Genomic DNA, 13,645 nt, shown 5'->3' with positions numbered 1-13,645 from the left:
GCCACCTGAAAACAACAATGCTTTTTCCATCAAGTTAAGAACATTGGATCAGACCTTCCCCCATCAATATCTCTCTAGTTTTCAGGATGGTATTTTTCTTTCAGTTCTACAATGCTGAATTAACAACTGCATTGAATTAATTATCATGGGAAATGCCAATTGTCATTGAAAGGCATGAACCTCTTACACTTCAACTAAAAAACCTCAAAGCATTTCATAAATTACACAGGTTTCATAACAACCCTGAGACATAACTATCTCCTTTCCACATATTAGAAAATTTGTGAACAGATAAGAAGCTTAAGTCCCAGTCCTCCATCTACTAAAATGCTAGCCATGATTGGTGGTTTTATTTAAACTGATTAAGCTCAATTAATTCAGCTTGAAAAGCTATTTATTTTAAACTTTATTGGCCCCATGGAAAGAACATAAAAAAAAATCAAGCCAGTGTTCACTCCTAGTAACATACTTTCAATTCATACAAAGAAAAAGGCAGAATCTTAATTTGAATCAAAGTGGCAAAAATATGTCCCCTTGTATAAGAGGAATGATTGGCCTGTCAACTTAGGAACTTATACTGGGCATTATTTAGTTAGCCTGGACTCATCATAATAATTTATAGTTCACTGCAGATTATGCAATATATTTGGTTTATTTTAGATTATGCAATATATTTAATTTAAAATATAAAATACAAAAGTAATTTAAAATACAAAAGTATTTTGTACCATCCTGTCACCCAGCACCATCCTTCAAGCATTTCCTGACTTCTGAATGCTTGACTTTGTAACTCTATCATTTTAGGAAAGCTTACTGAAACATAACAGTAGTCAAAAGTAGTTAGCTCAGCAGACTGGTTTGAGATTCTTAAAACTCTGTGCAATTATGCTGAGTGACCAGCTGATGCTCTCAGCACAAATCTTTTCTGCAATATGTGTATATAAGAATGGATGTTTATCTATCTATGTGAATATATATTTATATCTCAACATGTCTGTCACATATATGATATGTAGATATATATGTGTATATATGAAGGTGTCAAAAGAAATATAAAATTTCAACATGAACACCAACATACTGTTTCTAACTTTAAGCAATAAAAGAATATCAAGAACAATTTCTCCGCCTCTGTACATGTATGTATTGAGATTTTTTACAAAGAGATCAGTCCTGACTGTGAGGGTAACTGGTTAAGAGTCCTTGCCTACTGAAGAAGGCTGAGGTGAGGCAGGCAGGCTCCAGTCTCATGATCCAGAAGAATCAGAAAATCCCAGGTAAAAATCCTTCCCCTGCTGCAGTCAGCAGCAGAACTTGCCCTGACTTCAGATGTAACCATCAGAAAGGATGTAAATTTATTGTATCGTATGCAGCCCTCATTTACTCCAGTAAATCTTACTGCCCTTCACAAATATTTGCTGTTTTTCCAAATACAAGGAATAGTAACACTAATAATGGGAACAATTTACCTCAAAAAGTAGCTCCTCTCTCTCTCTCTCTATCTCTCTCTCTCTCCCCCCTTCCTCATCCCCACAAAAAAGACTGCTTAGTGATGGCCAGCAGCTGCAAACCTCAGGCAGTCTTAAAACCCATTCCTTGACTCAGAGTGCTGTGAGATTCTGGACATTCTCCAGTACTTAGTTTTGTTCTTCTAAGAGAAGCTTGAGAGCATTCCGATTATTAATTTTTCTCTGACCTAGTAAGAACTAAAATTGCCTTCTGATCCCTCTCTGTATATACTCTTGCAGTGAAGCTTTGAAGTGGCATCTACTTTGTGCCAAGACACAAACTGCTGTCTTTTCCTTCGCAGCAAAACACTGCAGAGGAGAGAAACCCGTGAGATGATGGCATTTTATGTTTGTTTTTCCTTGATTCTGAAAGCCCTCTAGGCAAAAAGCATACAGCCAGTGCCCAAAGAACAGACTTTCTGAGATAGAGAGTGGAAAACGTGTTGCTAAAGGGAAAAATTCCAACCATCATTCCCACACTGGCACCGATATTAACATCTAACATCTAAACATCCCTCCTTTTTTGATGCTTGTGGTATTTGCAGTTTACAAACATCTTCCAATTGCTCCTAAGACAAAAAGTGCTCCATGGAACACATCCTGGCAAGGCCATGGCAAGAACCTATTTCAAAAAGCCTACTGAAAACCCAGAGAAAGTAGTGAGAGCTCCTTCCAACAGCCCACATTCTGTCCTAGAAGAAACCCTTTCTTCAGCTGCATGTGGATTTACCATGCTGAAACCCTGCTAAGGGAACTGGCAACAAATGAGGATCATTGTGCTCTCTCCCATGGTCCCAGGGCAGGAAATGGGCTTCCTGCATGGAAGAGGCAGGCACACAGACAGCCCCCACTTGGGCATGAATATACACCTCTGATTGAGCAGTGTGAGGAAGAGGATATCCTGTAGGATTTTTATTTTGAATGGATGTCATCCCATTTCCTTCTCAAGTTAGATAAGCAAGTTTCTTCTGCCGTGTCACTGAGCAAGCAACAAGGGGCAGCTTGCCACGTCAGTGCCTCTTCTCAGTCTCCACTGGTCCTGGGTCTATTTCCTCAAGAAATACAGAGAATACTATTTTTATTCATCCCTGAAATTACCATCTAAGGCAGGATGAATGCGATTCAAACTTCTCAGTTCAAGTTCCAGCCTCACATGAAGCACATACACAAACGTAAGTGATCCCATGCACAGTTTAAAAGCAAATCAGTGTCTTGAGGGACCACAACATCATGAACAAGACCAGTGAATTAAGTAGCAGTGAGTATCTAAGGAGGCACTTTTGAAAATGCTGACCTTAATTTCTTTGTGCTTAATTTCCTGCTTTTGTAAAAGAAATACTGACACCTGCTCTGCCTTGGTATTATAAGAATTGAGGTGTCATGCTTGCAAGACTGGATTCAGGCCCTCAGAAGAAAGACAGTACAACATAAGAAACACAACCTTTAACATGGACTTACCAGATATTAGTTAAAAAAAAAAAATTGAAAAATGATACATGCATTATTGTTTAATGGCATAGCAGTTTAATACATGCTAACAGGTTGTGAAAGTTTGGGCAATCTCTGTATACACAGCTTATGAATGATCATTACTCTGAAGATCTTGTTGCACATAAAATCACATACCTGTCCAGCAGAAGCTGCAGAACATTCAGGAGTCATTAACTAGAAATAACTTTGCTTTAGCAATAGGATAAAAGTACTGGGAAAGCTGAAGGAAACAGGAAGCAATGAAGGAGATATCAGACCGAGGGGATTTTTTTTTATTTTTATTGCAGTAACAAGAAATTGTGGGGGGTTTGTTGCAGGGTATATGGGAAAATGAAAAAAAAAAAAAAAAACAAACAAACAAACAAAAAAAAAACAAACAAAAAAACAGAAAAAGGAGAGAAAGAAGGGTTTGAAGAGCTCAGAAATCTGTTCAAAACTTCAGCTGGCATCTGGAGTGATGAAGACACCAGAGAAAATGGCTTATTTTTCCTTTTTGGGTAAAAAAAAAGCTTGTTTTAGAAGTTTTGCAGTCAAACCATAGAGCTCCTTGCAGTAACTGTCAGGGGTTGGTATGAGTTTAAAATGTCAAACAGTGTATCTCTAAGAGTTATGGGGAGCTACTGAAAACACTTCAGGAGAGTAGTGTTGGTTTTATTGCCTACAGCCTTGGAGGACAGTAGACAGGGCTTGCACTGTGACAATGTATCTAGAGAGCTCACAGAAGCTCACTGGACTCTAATTACATTCAAGTTTAGGAAACCACAACATCAAATGTTTGAATCCCAAACCAGAATTTTGGGATTTTTGTAGAGAAAGTTTGGCTAGAGCAGTGACACAGACACACACACACATATATGCAGGGTGGTATTCAGTTTTCTAAACATGGATGTCTAAAGCCACTTCAGATGCCCCAGGGTTTCAGAGCTGTCTGCACAGGGATGACAAATATGATATCAAACCTTCTGGGAGAGCAGCCAGGACGCCCCAGAGCATCTCAGGTGGCCCCAAACAACTATGTTTGGCTAACTAAATCCCAGCCTTTAATACCCCTCTTTTTCAGACAGAATATAATTCAATCACAGCATTTGATTGCAGACCATCCTCCAGCCTTGCCAGTGGGGCAGTGAAGGGCCAGAGCAGCCTCTGTGAAGGCAGGGGCTGCAGAGCTGATCCTCGTTCTTCTGCTGGGCATGGCTACATCTGCTTCTCCCCCAGACTTCTGTCCCCACAAAGGCAGGGTTTGTCTCATAATTCAAGTCACTGACTACCAGGAGGACAGAGAGATTTCCCAATATATTTGAGGACATGTTTAGTAAACAAATCAGCTGTGTATTTTAGGGGATAGGTTCAAGACAGAAGATGAACAAGGTTTGGTTTTTCCTTGCCAAGGATCAAATGGTTTTTCTGTATGTCAAATGCCTAAATAATGGCAAACAATGCCTAAATAATCCTTGCCATCTAACAAGTTCAAAAAGCTTTTCAATTACCCTGCAAAACCATCACAGTGTTTTCTACTATTTGCCACCACAGAGCTACAGACATACCTGCTGATGTTTCTCTGAATTTGTCACTGGTCTTCTTCTTCCGCCATTTCCAAGGTTTAAAGATTTTGCCAATGTTGGAGAGTTTGCCCTTCCTCTTGAAGGGGGGAGTTTGGGATCCTGGGGCTGGTCCATCTGAGTTAGCAATTGAAGCCTTGTCCAAACCATCAACTGTACAAAGGAAAGAAATAAAAATAACTGAAGGATGGAAAACCTAATAGTAGCCAATAGCTAAACTCCTCCACTCCCAGACTGCAACAGGCTGTGTGTGCATCAACATGGATTTTTCCTGTTCCAGAAGGCAGCCCTGCAGTGCTTCTCAGCCCTGCAACTGCAGCTGTCCAGAACCTGCATCTCGTGATGCTCATGCGATGTATTTGTGCAGTCCAGTGGTTTTCTATCCCTACAGGAGAATTTCTTCCAACATATGTTTGGGTGAGTTTTTCCCAACCCATGGTGAAGTTGAATAACTAGCTATCATCACATAGAAAACAAAACCCTTGCAATTTGAAAACATAAACTGTTTCTTTTGGGTAAAATTAATCTTTTCTTAAACAAACTCCAAAGATAACTGTTCTGGCAGTGGAATGGGAACAGGTCTGTTTGATATCCCTGGTAATCAGTCCTTCCCAGCACAGCCTGCCATGAGTCAGGCTTCTTACTAACAAAGCATATTTAACAATAAGCTTTTGAACTGGAGCCAGAACTTTAGGAAGGATTTCTTTACTGCAAAAACATATTGAATTATATGAAAGCCAATACTTAGAAAACTTCAAGTTTTGTGAACAATTAAGACTCATCCCACAATGTCTTGTAGCATACAGTTAAAATAAATTACCCTGAGAAATCTACTATTACTTATTTCTATTGAAGAATTAATATTTTTTAAAGCCTTCCATTTGTAGTCCTGCAAACACTTCCAGTATGCTGAATTTTACTCCTATGAGCAACAAAGCAACTGCCATTACTTAGAGAGACAAAAAAAATTATTCATGGGCTTAACTGTTTGTGGCACATAGGCTCTGTAGTTGCTTTCATTCATCTAAAAATTCTAATTATAACCAATTTGGAACAGAGTTGATGCCAGTCTGAACAGTAGTAATGATAATCATAGATCATTAAATCAGAAATGCTATTCAAAGAAAGAAATACCAATGTCCCCATTTTACAGATGGAAAATATGAGGCACAGAATTGTTAAGTGCTTAATTTTATGTTTGCCAAATAGCTTCCTGAATCCTGGTCCTGTGACCCAGCTGCTAAAAAGATACATACTCAGCCACATAATACCATGGTGCAATCTTATTATTCTATTTCTCAGACAAATGACATGTAATGAATCCTATATTTGTCCTAGGCTTAAGATTAATCCAGGATGCTAAAAAAAATCTTTTCTGTGAGAAAGCTGATGTAATGCAAACGGAGTCCAAGAAACCTTGTTTCCAATGTTTCGAAATAAAGTACTGGCAAGAAAGATTCATTGTATAACTTAGTTGAAGTCTATGAAGTTAAAACTAGTGATAAATTTCCTCACCTGTGTGCCCTGGAGAGCAAGGTGAACCTTGGAGAGATTTAAAATGAGTCAGCTTTAAGATGAAGCAGTCAGCCCCCAGCACACCCTGAGAAGCCAGGTGAGAGATGACAAGATCACCAAAGGCTGTGGGCAGCTCTGCAGAGAGGCACAGGGCAGCACAAGGAGCCCTGCACGGGTGCCTTGCCTGAATTCAGGGACTGCACCTTTGTCCAGGCTTACAGGCATTGCCTAGGGAGTGCAGTCTCCTATGGAATGCAGAAGCCTCTGCTGGAAACTGTGGATCTAAGGGAGAATTACAGTTATTTGGAGTGTATGTACAAAGACAAGAGAGCAAAATTTATCTCTGCAATTCCAGCTGACATAAGAAGAGATGAGTGCCAGTTTGCAGCCAGGAAAAGCCAGGTAAAAGAGGTAAGGAAAACACCACCAGGAGTTGGGTAGTGCAGCACTGGAACAGGTCCTGGGAGGATGTGAAGACAGCCAGGCAAACCTCCAAAGCTCCTTCCAGGGCTGACCTCACCTACTGTCAGGAACAGTCCTGCTCCAAGTAACCTCCTGAGTCCCTTCCAGTCAAGATTCCCGTGGTGCTATGGGATGCAGAAACACATGGTCTCTCTAGTGAAATCAGCACCAGTAAATCCAAATACTCAGGAGTGAAGCCATGAAGAAAAGAGACCAGGATCTGCTGGCTGTAGAGCCCTGTCCTGGGGCAGGAGCCAGGCTATATCTCACTGGCAGAAGCTGTGAGATATCAGCTCAGTGGAGTGAGAGGCTACCCACCCTTGAGGCAGCAGGACAAAAGCCATGCTCTTCTCCCCAGTGGCTCAGAAATGCTGTGCTGCTGCTGTGAAGAGCCTGCATCCTGCTGACAGACAGCATGGGCTTCTAAGCACCAGAAAACTGATCTTTCCAAATGCTCCTGAGTCACAGAGTGCAGCCCATTGCTGGAGACCACTTTCACAAAAACCTCATCTAGATTTTTTCGCCCTGTGCCTAGCAGCAGAAATGGAGGAGAATTAGGGCTCCAATAGCTCCTCACAGAGAAATACAGATTTACATTGGCCCCTGTTCTGCCCTCTGCTGATAAACTGGTAACCCCAAAATAATCATATTCATCCTAGCTGCAGAAATCTGTCTGCTTCAAACTGAGCAAATACACAAAATTAATGGAAAATAATTCTATTCAGGAAGATTGAAACTTTTGAAAACATTATGTCAGATGTCAACATTAATTCCTTCTGACAATAAAAAGCAAGGAGTTGATTTATCTAGTGAGTTCAACAAGTGTTCAAAATTGGGAATTTGCTAATCCATGGACCTTGTACCAATTCCCTCATTTGAAATATGAAATGTGTATATGAAAAGAAGGAATAAACATAGCGAGATATCACAGACTAACTCAAGAAATAATCTAAGATAAAGAAATACGTCTAGAAAAAGGAACTTATTTGTATTCAAAAGTGCATATATTATGTGTATTCGTATATATTCACAAGCTAGCACATTTTATCAATTAATAAACTATTTAGGAAAAAACCCCACCATTTCAGCAAAGATATTTCAGGGCATTTCTAGAAAGATCTTTACAAAAGTTGTTACTCCTCTTGTTTGAAACACTCCACAGGAAACTGATGGTTCATCTGCTCACGATTTGCTTTATAGGCCGTGTACTACTTAAGAATAAAGCAGTGTGTTTTTCACCTCAGAGAACTTATCTACCTTCTATTAACTGTTACAAACATTATGAGGGGAAAAGAAACATCTTTGCTCTCTGAGGTTTAGAGGAGCTTGCTGACTTGTATTACTCTACTGTTTGTATATATAGTATCTTGAAGTCCTGCCTTCTTTAAAAAGCCAGTGAGTCACTTTATTGTCTTCAATAAATATTATTAATAAGTTGGACACTAGGACTTCTGGCTATAGTACCTGCACAGTTTACATGACCATATTCCAGTCCTTTGCCCTAGGTGAAGATTTTCCACCTGCAGGATCAGCTGGGTGCACAAGAAGGACAAGAAGTGAGGAAATGAATCCTGCACGTCGATGTCCCATGACGAGGAGATCTTGCTGCAAAAGGCCAACAACAAGGCCAGCAGGGACACTGCAAAGCTGAATTGTGCCACATGGGCTGTCAGTCAGATGAAGTGCACAAAAAGGACAGCCTCTCCTCAAGCCTATGGGCAGCCAGAGGAGATGAGATCAGCCTGTGGATGACCCTGACTTTCCTACAAATGCTTAGAGATGACTAAACATGTCTCATCCCAGGAAGGCTACTTGCAATAAGCAGCGCTGATCTCTGTAGCTGCTGAGGAAACTTTTCACTGCTGTGAATGATCTCCAGAGATGCTGGGGGGCTGAGGCAGGTGTGTGAACCATCACAGTTTTCCCAGGGCATGGTACACTTCGACACTAAGGCGCCAGCCCTGGCACATGCTAACGCTTTTTTCAGATAAGAACTTACAACTAACTTTATAGGAGCAAAATGCAACACAAGAACGACCCACCAGGTCATTTCAAGCAAGTCTAATACCAATTATTGTAAACTAAACAGTGTGTTTTTGCTGGTTCCAGGCCTTGTGATCAGAATGCAGCAAGACCATTTTTTAAAAACTTTGACTTAAAGAAATTCAGGATGAAAAGAAAAGAGGACTATATTTATGACTTTAGATGTTCTGCATTTTTTGCTTCTGTATATTTTTTCTCTTGGCAGTGAAAATGAAAAGCCAGCAGAAGAATGTAACCCCCGCTCCCCTCCCCAGCACCTTTCTACACAACTGATCTAATCCAATCCTGCTGGAGTACTGGTATATATTTAAGAAATTCTTTCTCATATCAGGGCTATTAAATACAAGAAGGTGCCAGCAGAATGTCAAGTTCTCTTCCTTCCCCACCGTGCTGCACCTTTCATGCTGCAATCCCTTCTCTCACCCACATCAGCCAAGGCTTACCCACCTGCACTGCAGCTCTGCTCTGGATCCTTGTCATACAGCGAGGTTAAGAATGGCAAGGTGAAGGAAAAGTCCTCCTCCTATAGTTGGACAACACAACCAAGAGGGAAGAATGCACAGAATCAAGTGCCCCACTGATACCAAGGCACTGAGGTAGCACTGGTGCCTAACACTTTCACTAGCAATAGTTCTCTTGCAGTGTTGTTATGGTATCACCACATCACTGTTGAAGCACGTGAGGAAAACCTGTCAGAATACAGGTGACTCAGGTATTGCCTCATCTAACCATGAAGGAATTGAGAAATGCAGCAGAAGGTGCCTTGACCCCACTTCAGTTACCTTACATGTGGATTTGGATACAATTTCTGTGCTTATTACCAGTTAGCTAGTACAGTTTTGGTTTTTTTTCTCTTCCTCCCACTGCACCCTGCTGCCTTGCAGAGATGTGCTACAAAAGTCCTCTTGGTTTATTGAGAACTCAGAACCTCTTCTGACAACAATATGATTTTCCATACCATCTTGCCAGAGGGCACAGAGTTGGAAATCATGGTTTTTATGCCAGCAAAATAAACATGTTTTTGCAGATGCCTATTATCCCCAATTAGCAGTAAGTCATCAATTTACTATAGAATACAAGCTGCTTATTCCTTGAGCTTACTGGCAAACTTCAAGACACTGCATGACAAAAGGTTTGACGTGGTCATTAAAAATCAGAAGTCATTCTGACACTATAAATGTCATTTTCAATAAGTATCTCAAATTATTATTTTTCCTGACCCAAACCAGATGGAACTTCTGTTTTTCTTTCTCACATTTTTGGTTTGTGGTTTTTTTGGTGTTTTTTTTTTTGTTTTGTTTTTGTTTTTTTTTTTTTGTTGTTGTTGTTGTTGTTGGGTTTTATTTAAACCTACTTGGAAGGGAAAAAATACAGCTAATCCATGGTGGATAAACTGGTAAATGGGAGAGATATCATCTACCTCCAGGCAGCACAATGAATTGGCATCTGCATGCTTTTGCCTTGCCATACATCTGGAGTTTAACTTTGCAGAAACCCTGTCATGAGCTAATTGACTTGATTGTGTTTTAATTAAATGAAAGGAAAAAGCTGAAGTTCAAATGTGGGCGGCAGAGTGGTAGTTTCCATATGGAACTGCCAATGTTGCCAAATGTTAATTGGACCTCCTGCAGGCAATCAGCTGAACAGGCTGGGTAGTGGCTACTTCACAGGGAGGCTGGCTGCTGCCCTGGAAGAGCCAGAGGGAATTCTCCTAGGATAACTGCAGCAGGGATGGAGACAATGGCCTGAATACCTCCAGGTTTCTACATGGATACACGCACAAATGGATACACACACACTTCTGGGGCTGTTGGAATCACACTTGGATCAGCAGTGCCAAAGACCAGAAACGGCTCCAAGTCCAAACCTTGCAACTCCCACTGCTTCCATAGGCAAAATGTTACTTTGCTGCAGGAAGTCAAACCTGGCAAGAGTGGAAAGTTCAGCCCAAAAGATCACAGTCTGTTCTGCCTGTGGTAAGCCCCTACCTAAGCTCTGCAAAATCATAGGTACTGCTACACAGGCCCTTCAAAGGAAAAGAGGGAAGCCTGTGCTTCCCTGGAAGTCATAGCGTGGATGCTCACGGCTCCACGTTTCAAAGAGCTGCATGGCTCACAGGGATGCTCAGCCACACTTGCTCTTCTGCAGTGTGCAGAGAAGAAATATGACCAGAGTTTCAAACAATGATGGATTTTTTCCTAGTTCTCGCTTTCTTGGCTGAACACCTGGGATTAACTGGATTATTTAGTTATCTGTCTCTTAGGTAGAATGCCCTAGTCCTACAATGATCCCCAGCAAGCAAGCAGGAGACCTCACCTGGACTTCCTACTAATTACACAGGAAATAGGACATATAACAGGGTTAACTTTAGGGCTTGACATGTGCTTGCTGCATCACTGGGGTAAAAAAATGTTGCTTTTTCTTTTTCCTGGTCACAATAACCACCTCAGCCTAAATTGCTGTTTTTGTGGCTCTCATTACCGCAAATTGTCTCTTGCTAGTGCATCCCAAATGCAGGTAACACACTTGTAAGCTTTCACTCACTTTTAATTCTATAGAGAAAAAAAGCTAAGTTATGAGTGTAGGACACTCTGCAGAGACACTAAAAATAAAAGGCAACACAGCCAGTCAGGGCTATGCAGCCTCACTCAATTACACTTCCCATGCAGGAACTTCATGGTTCACAGCTGATCTGCTCTATCTGCACTGGCATCTGTGCTAGGTGTGCTCTACAGCACACTGAGCACAGCAGTCAGACCTCTACAATCACACCACCTCTCTTCCCAGCTATTTCTTATGTCAAAACACATCAGGGATTCTCTTAAGGTCTGGGGAAAAAAAAAAAAAAAAAAAAAAGAAAGATCTAACCTAAGTTTGCAGTAGGCCCACAAACATGTGTTTGTAAATTAATTATTGACATTTTTAATTGTTTATTGACATTTAATTGTTGCAGTCAATTAATTATTGACTGCAACATGCAGTCCTTATTGGAACAGCTACACAACTTCTTCCTCCCCTTCAATAAAATGCTTAACTTCCACACTTCCAGCTTCCTGAAGAAGGAACAAGCAAATGCTCAGCCATCCTGTTATACAGGTTTGAAAGCAATCTGGCCAAAAATCTTCTTGCTACCTCCTCTTTCATCCTGGACACAGCTGGCTCCAACCAGAAGGAAAGGGATCATAGGTTTAATGCAGGCTGCTTACTCTTTTTTTCTTCAACCCCAATACTTGAGAAAAAATCAGCAAATGGAAAGTTTCCAGACAGTCACATTTTCCAGATATACAAAACATCATATCAAAGGTCAAAGCAACTCCTCCACAAAAACAGGGGGGAAAAAAAATCCAGGCACAGTGACATGTGGGGGGATAGAAAAAACAACAACTAAAAGTATTGTACATAAAAGAGCAACCTAACTACTTTGAGCAACTGAGCTGCTAATTGAAAATTAATGCTTCTTGTGTCTGAATATTAAGGGATAAATCTCCTTGGAGTTCAATGGTATGCATTTCTATTTATAGTTTAAATATTTTATTGGATGATTTTGTAATTTCACCAAAAAGTAAGGTGCATGTACTCATCTTATTAAATTCTGTATTGATATTTTAAAACATCACATCTGAAAACCAGAACTGCAAAACTGGAAATACTTCTTTACTGACTTTTTTTGGCATAGCCTTATTATGGGGGAGAAATATAACTGTAATAAATTCACAACAAATCTTTTTAGCTGCAGGCAAGTGGTAAATCTCCCCAGCAGATATTGGCTAGAAGTGTGAAAATAAACTGAAGCACCTGTGGCCCCTCTCCTGTGTGGTGACAAAGAGGAATTAAAAGCAACCACCTTTGCAGTAGTTGATAGGTGTGTTATACCAATGCTGAGATAAAACTGGGTGAGGAGAGTCAGGGGGAAGCCTTTGGCCCTGGTTTCCACCACCCCAGTTAGCAGCAATTTACTCTCCATCTGCCCCCAAACATGCCAGGTCAAAAACCTAGGAAAAGAGTAAAAGCATAGCCAAAGTTACCCTGAGCTGTTTGTCTCTCCTCTCCCTAAGCAAGCCAGAGGGTGTCACAGGTCTCAGCTTGCTGGATCCTCTGGAGGTGTCCATCATCCCAAAGGAGATGCTGCAGGATGTTAGGAGATTATTCTGCTCACTCCACATCACTGGCTAAAGGACTCACTGCTGATCCCTCCCTGATGCCTTTCAGGCATGCCAGCTATACCTGGAAAGACAGAGGCATTTCCCTGCAGACCTCTGGCTGAGTCCCCAGAAGGAAGCACCACTGCAGGCAGAGCTTTACAGAGATGCTGCCCACACAAGTGGGCTTCCAGTCATCTCAGCATCACCAGCACAACAGAAACCCTGGATGAACCACCAGCCATTTGTAAGGCTGCACATCATCACTGCCCTGAGACAAAACAGCCTTTTGTCTGGGTTTCCAAAACTGAGTCAGCTCCTACTTCTGAGCTGGAGAATGTACCATTGAGCTGGGACAGGAACAGAACAGGAGTGAAGGGGAGAGAAGTTTGGAAGACTTCTGCCAGGAAGTGATCACCTGAGCTCACTGCCAACAGGTGTGAGAGATGCTCTGATGCCTTCAACACATCCAGCGCTGAAGCAATGACCACCTGAAGTGCTAACATCATCAGCTGTTTTCCTCTTCAGCATGAAAAAGTTGGGGAACCCAGCCCAACTCATTCCAGACCAGCTAGTGCCCTTGCCAAACACAATTATGTATGAATATTACATGTTTATTATTACTACCTTAAATCAAATATTTCACAATTAACATGTTTATATATCTGAAAGCAATTTTGGTTCTGTGGGCTCCCATCCCAATGCTTCCCCACTCCTAAGAACTATGACAAGGAGTTCCTGATCTACAAATTACAGAACATTAACATACCCAAAACCTTAGGAGCAACTTGATCATCATGTCATTAAATGCCTGGGACAGGACAGCCCAGGGCTCATTGTGCTGCCTCTCAAGAGCACCATTTTCTTCTTTACTGGCACCACTTCAACACCTTTTTTTCTAGTACAGGAAACAGCATACTGCACTAAT

At 41.1% G+C, this 13,645-nt stretch overlaps 1 protein-coding gene across 3 annotated transcripts in view; it reads right to left on the bottom strand.

The window, feature by feature from the left end:
- The window catches only part of PHACTR2 (phosphatase and actin regulator 2), a 133,899-nt gene that overhangs the window by 44,653 nt on the left and 75,601 nt on the right, over positions 1 to 13,645 (bottom strand). For all 3 annotated transcript variants that reach the window (XM_009095334.4, XM_018920001.3, XM_030235618.2), the window contains exon 2: positions 4,544 to 4,711. In XM_009095334.4, the coding sequence (XP_009093582.3) occupies positions 4,544 to 4,711 (168 nt within the window). The remainder of the gene's footprint in view (positions 1 to 4,543; positions 4,712 to 13,645) is intronic.

Source organism: Serinus canaria, chromosome 3 (genome assembly GCF_022539315.1).
Source record: "Serinus canaria isolate serCan28SL12 chromosome 3, serCan2020, whole genome shotgun sequence".
NCBI lineage: Eukaryota > Metazoa > Chordata > Aves > Passeriformes > Fringillidae > Serinus > Serinus canaria.
This window is presented reverse-complemented; position numbering and strand designations above follow the sequence as displayed.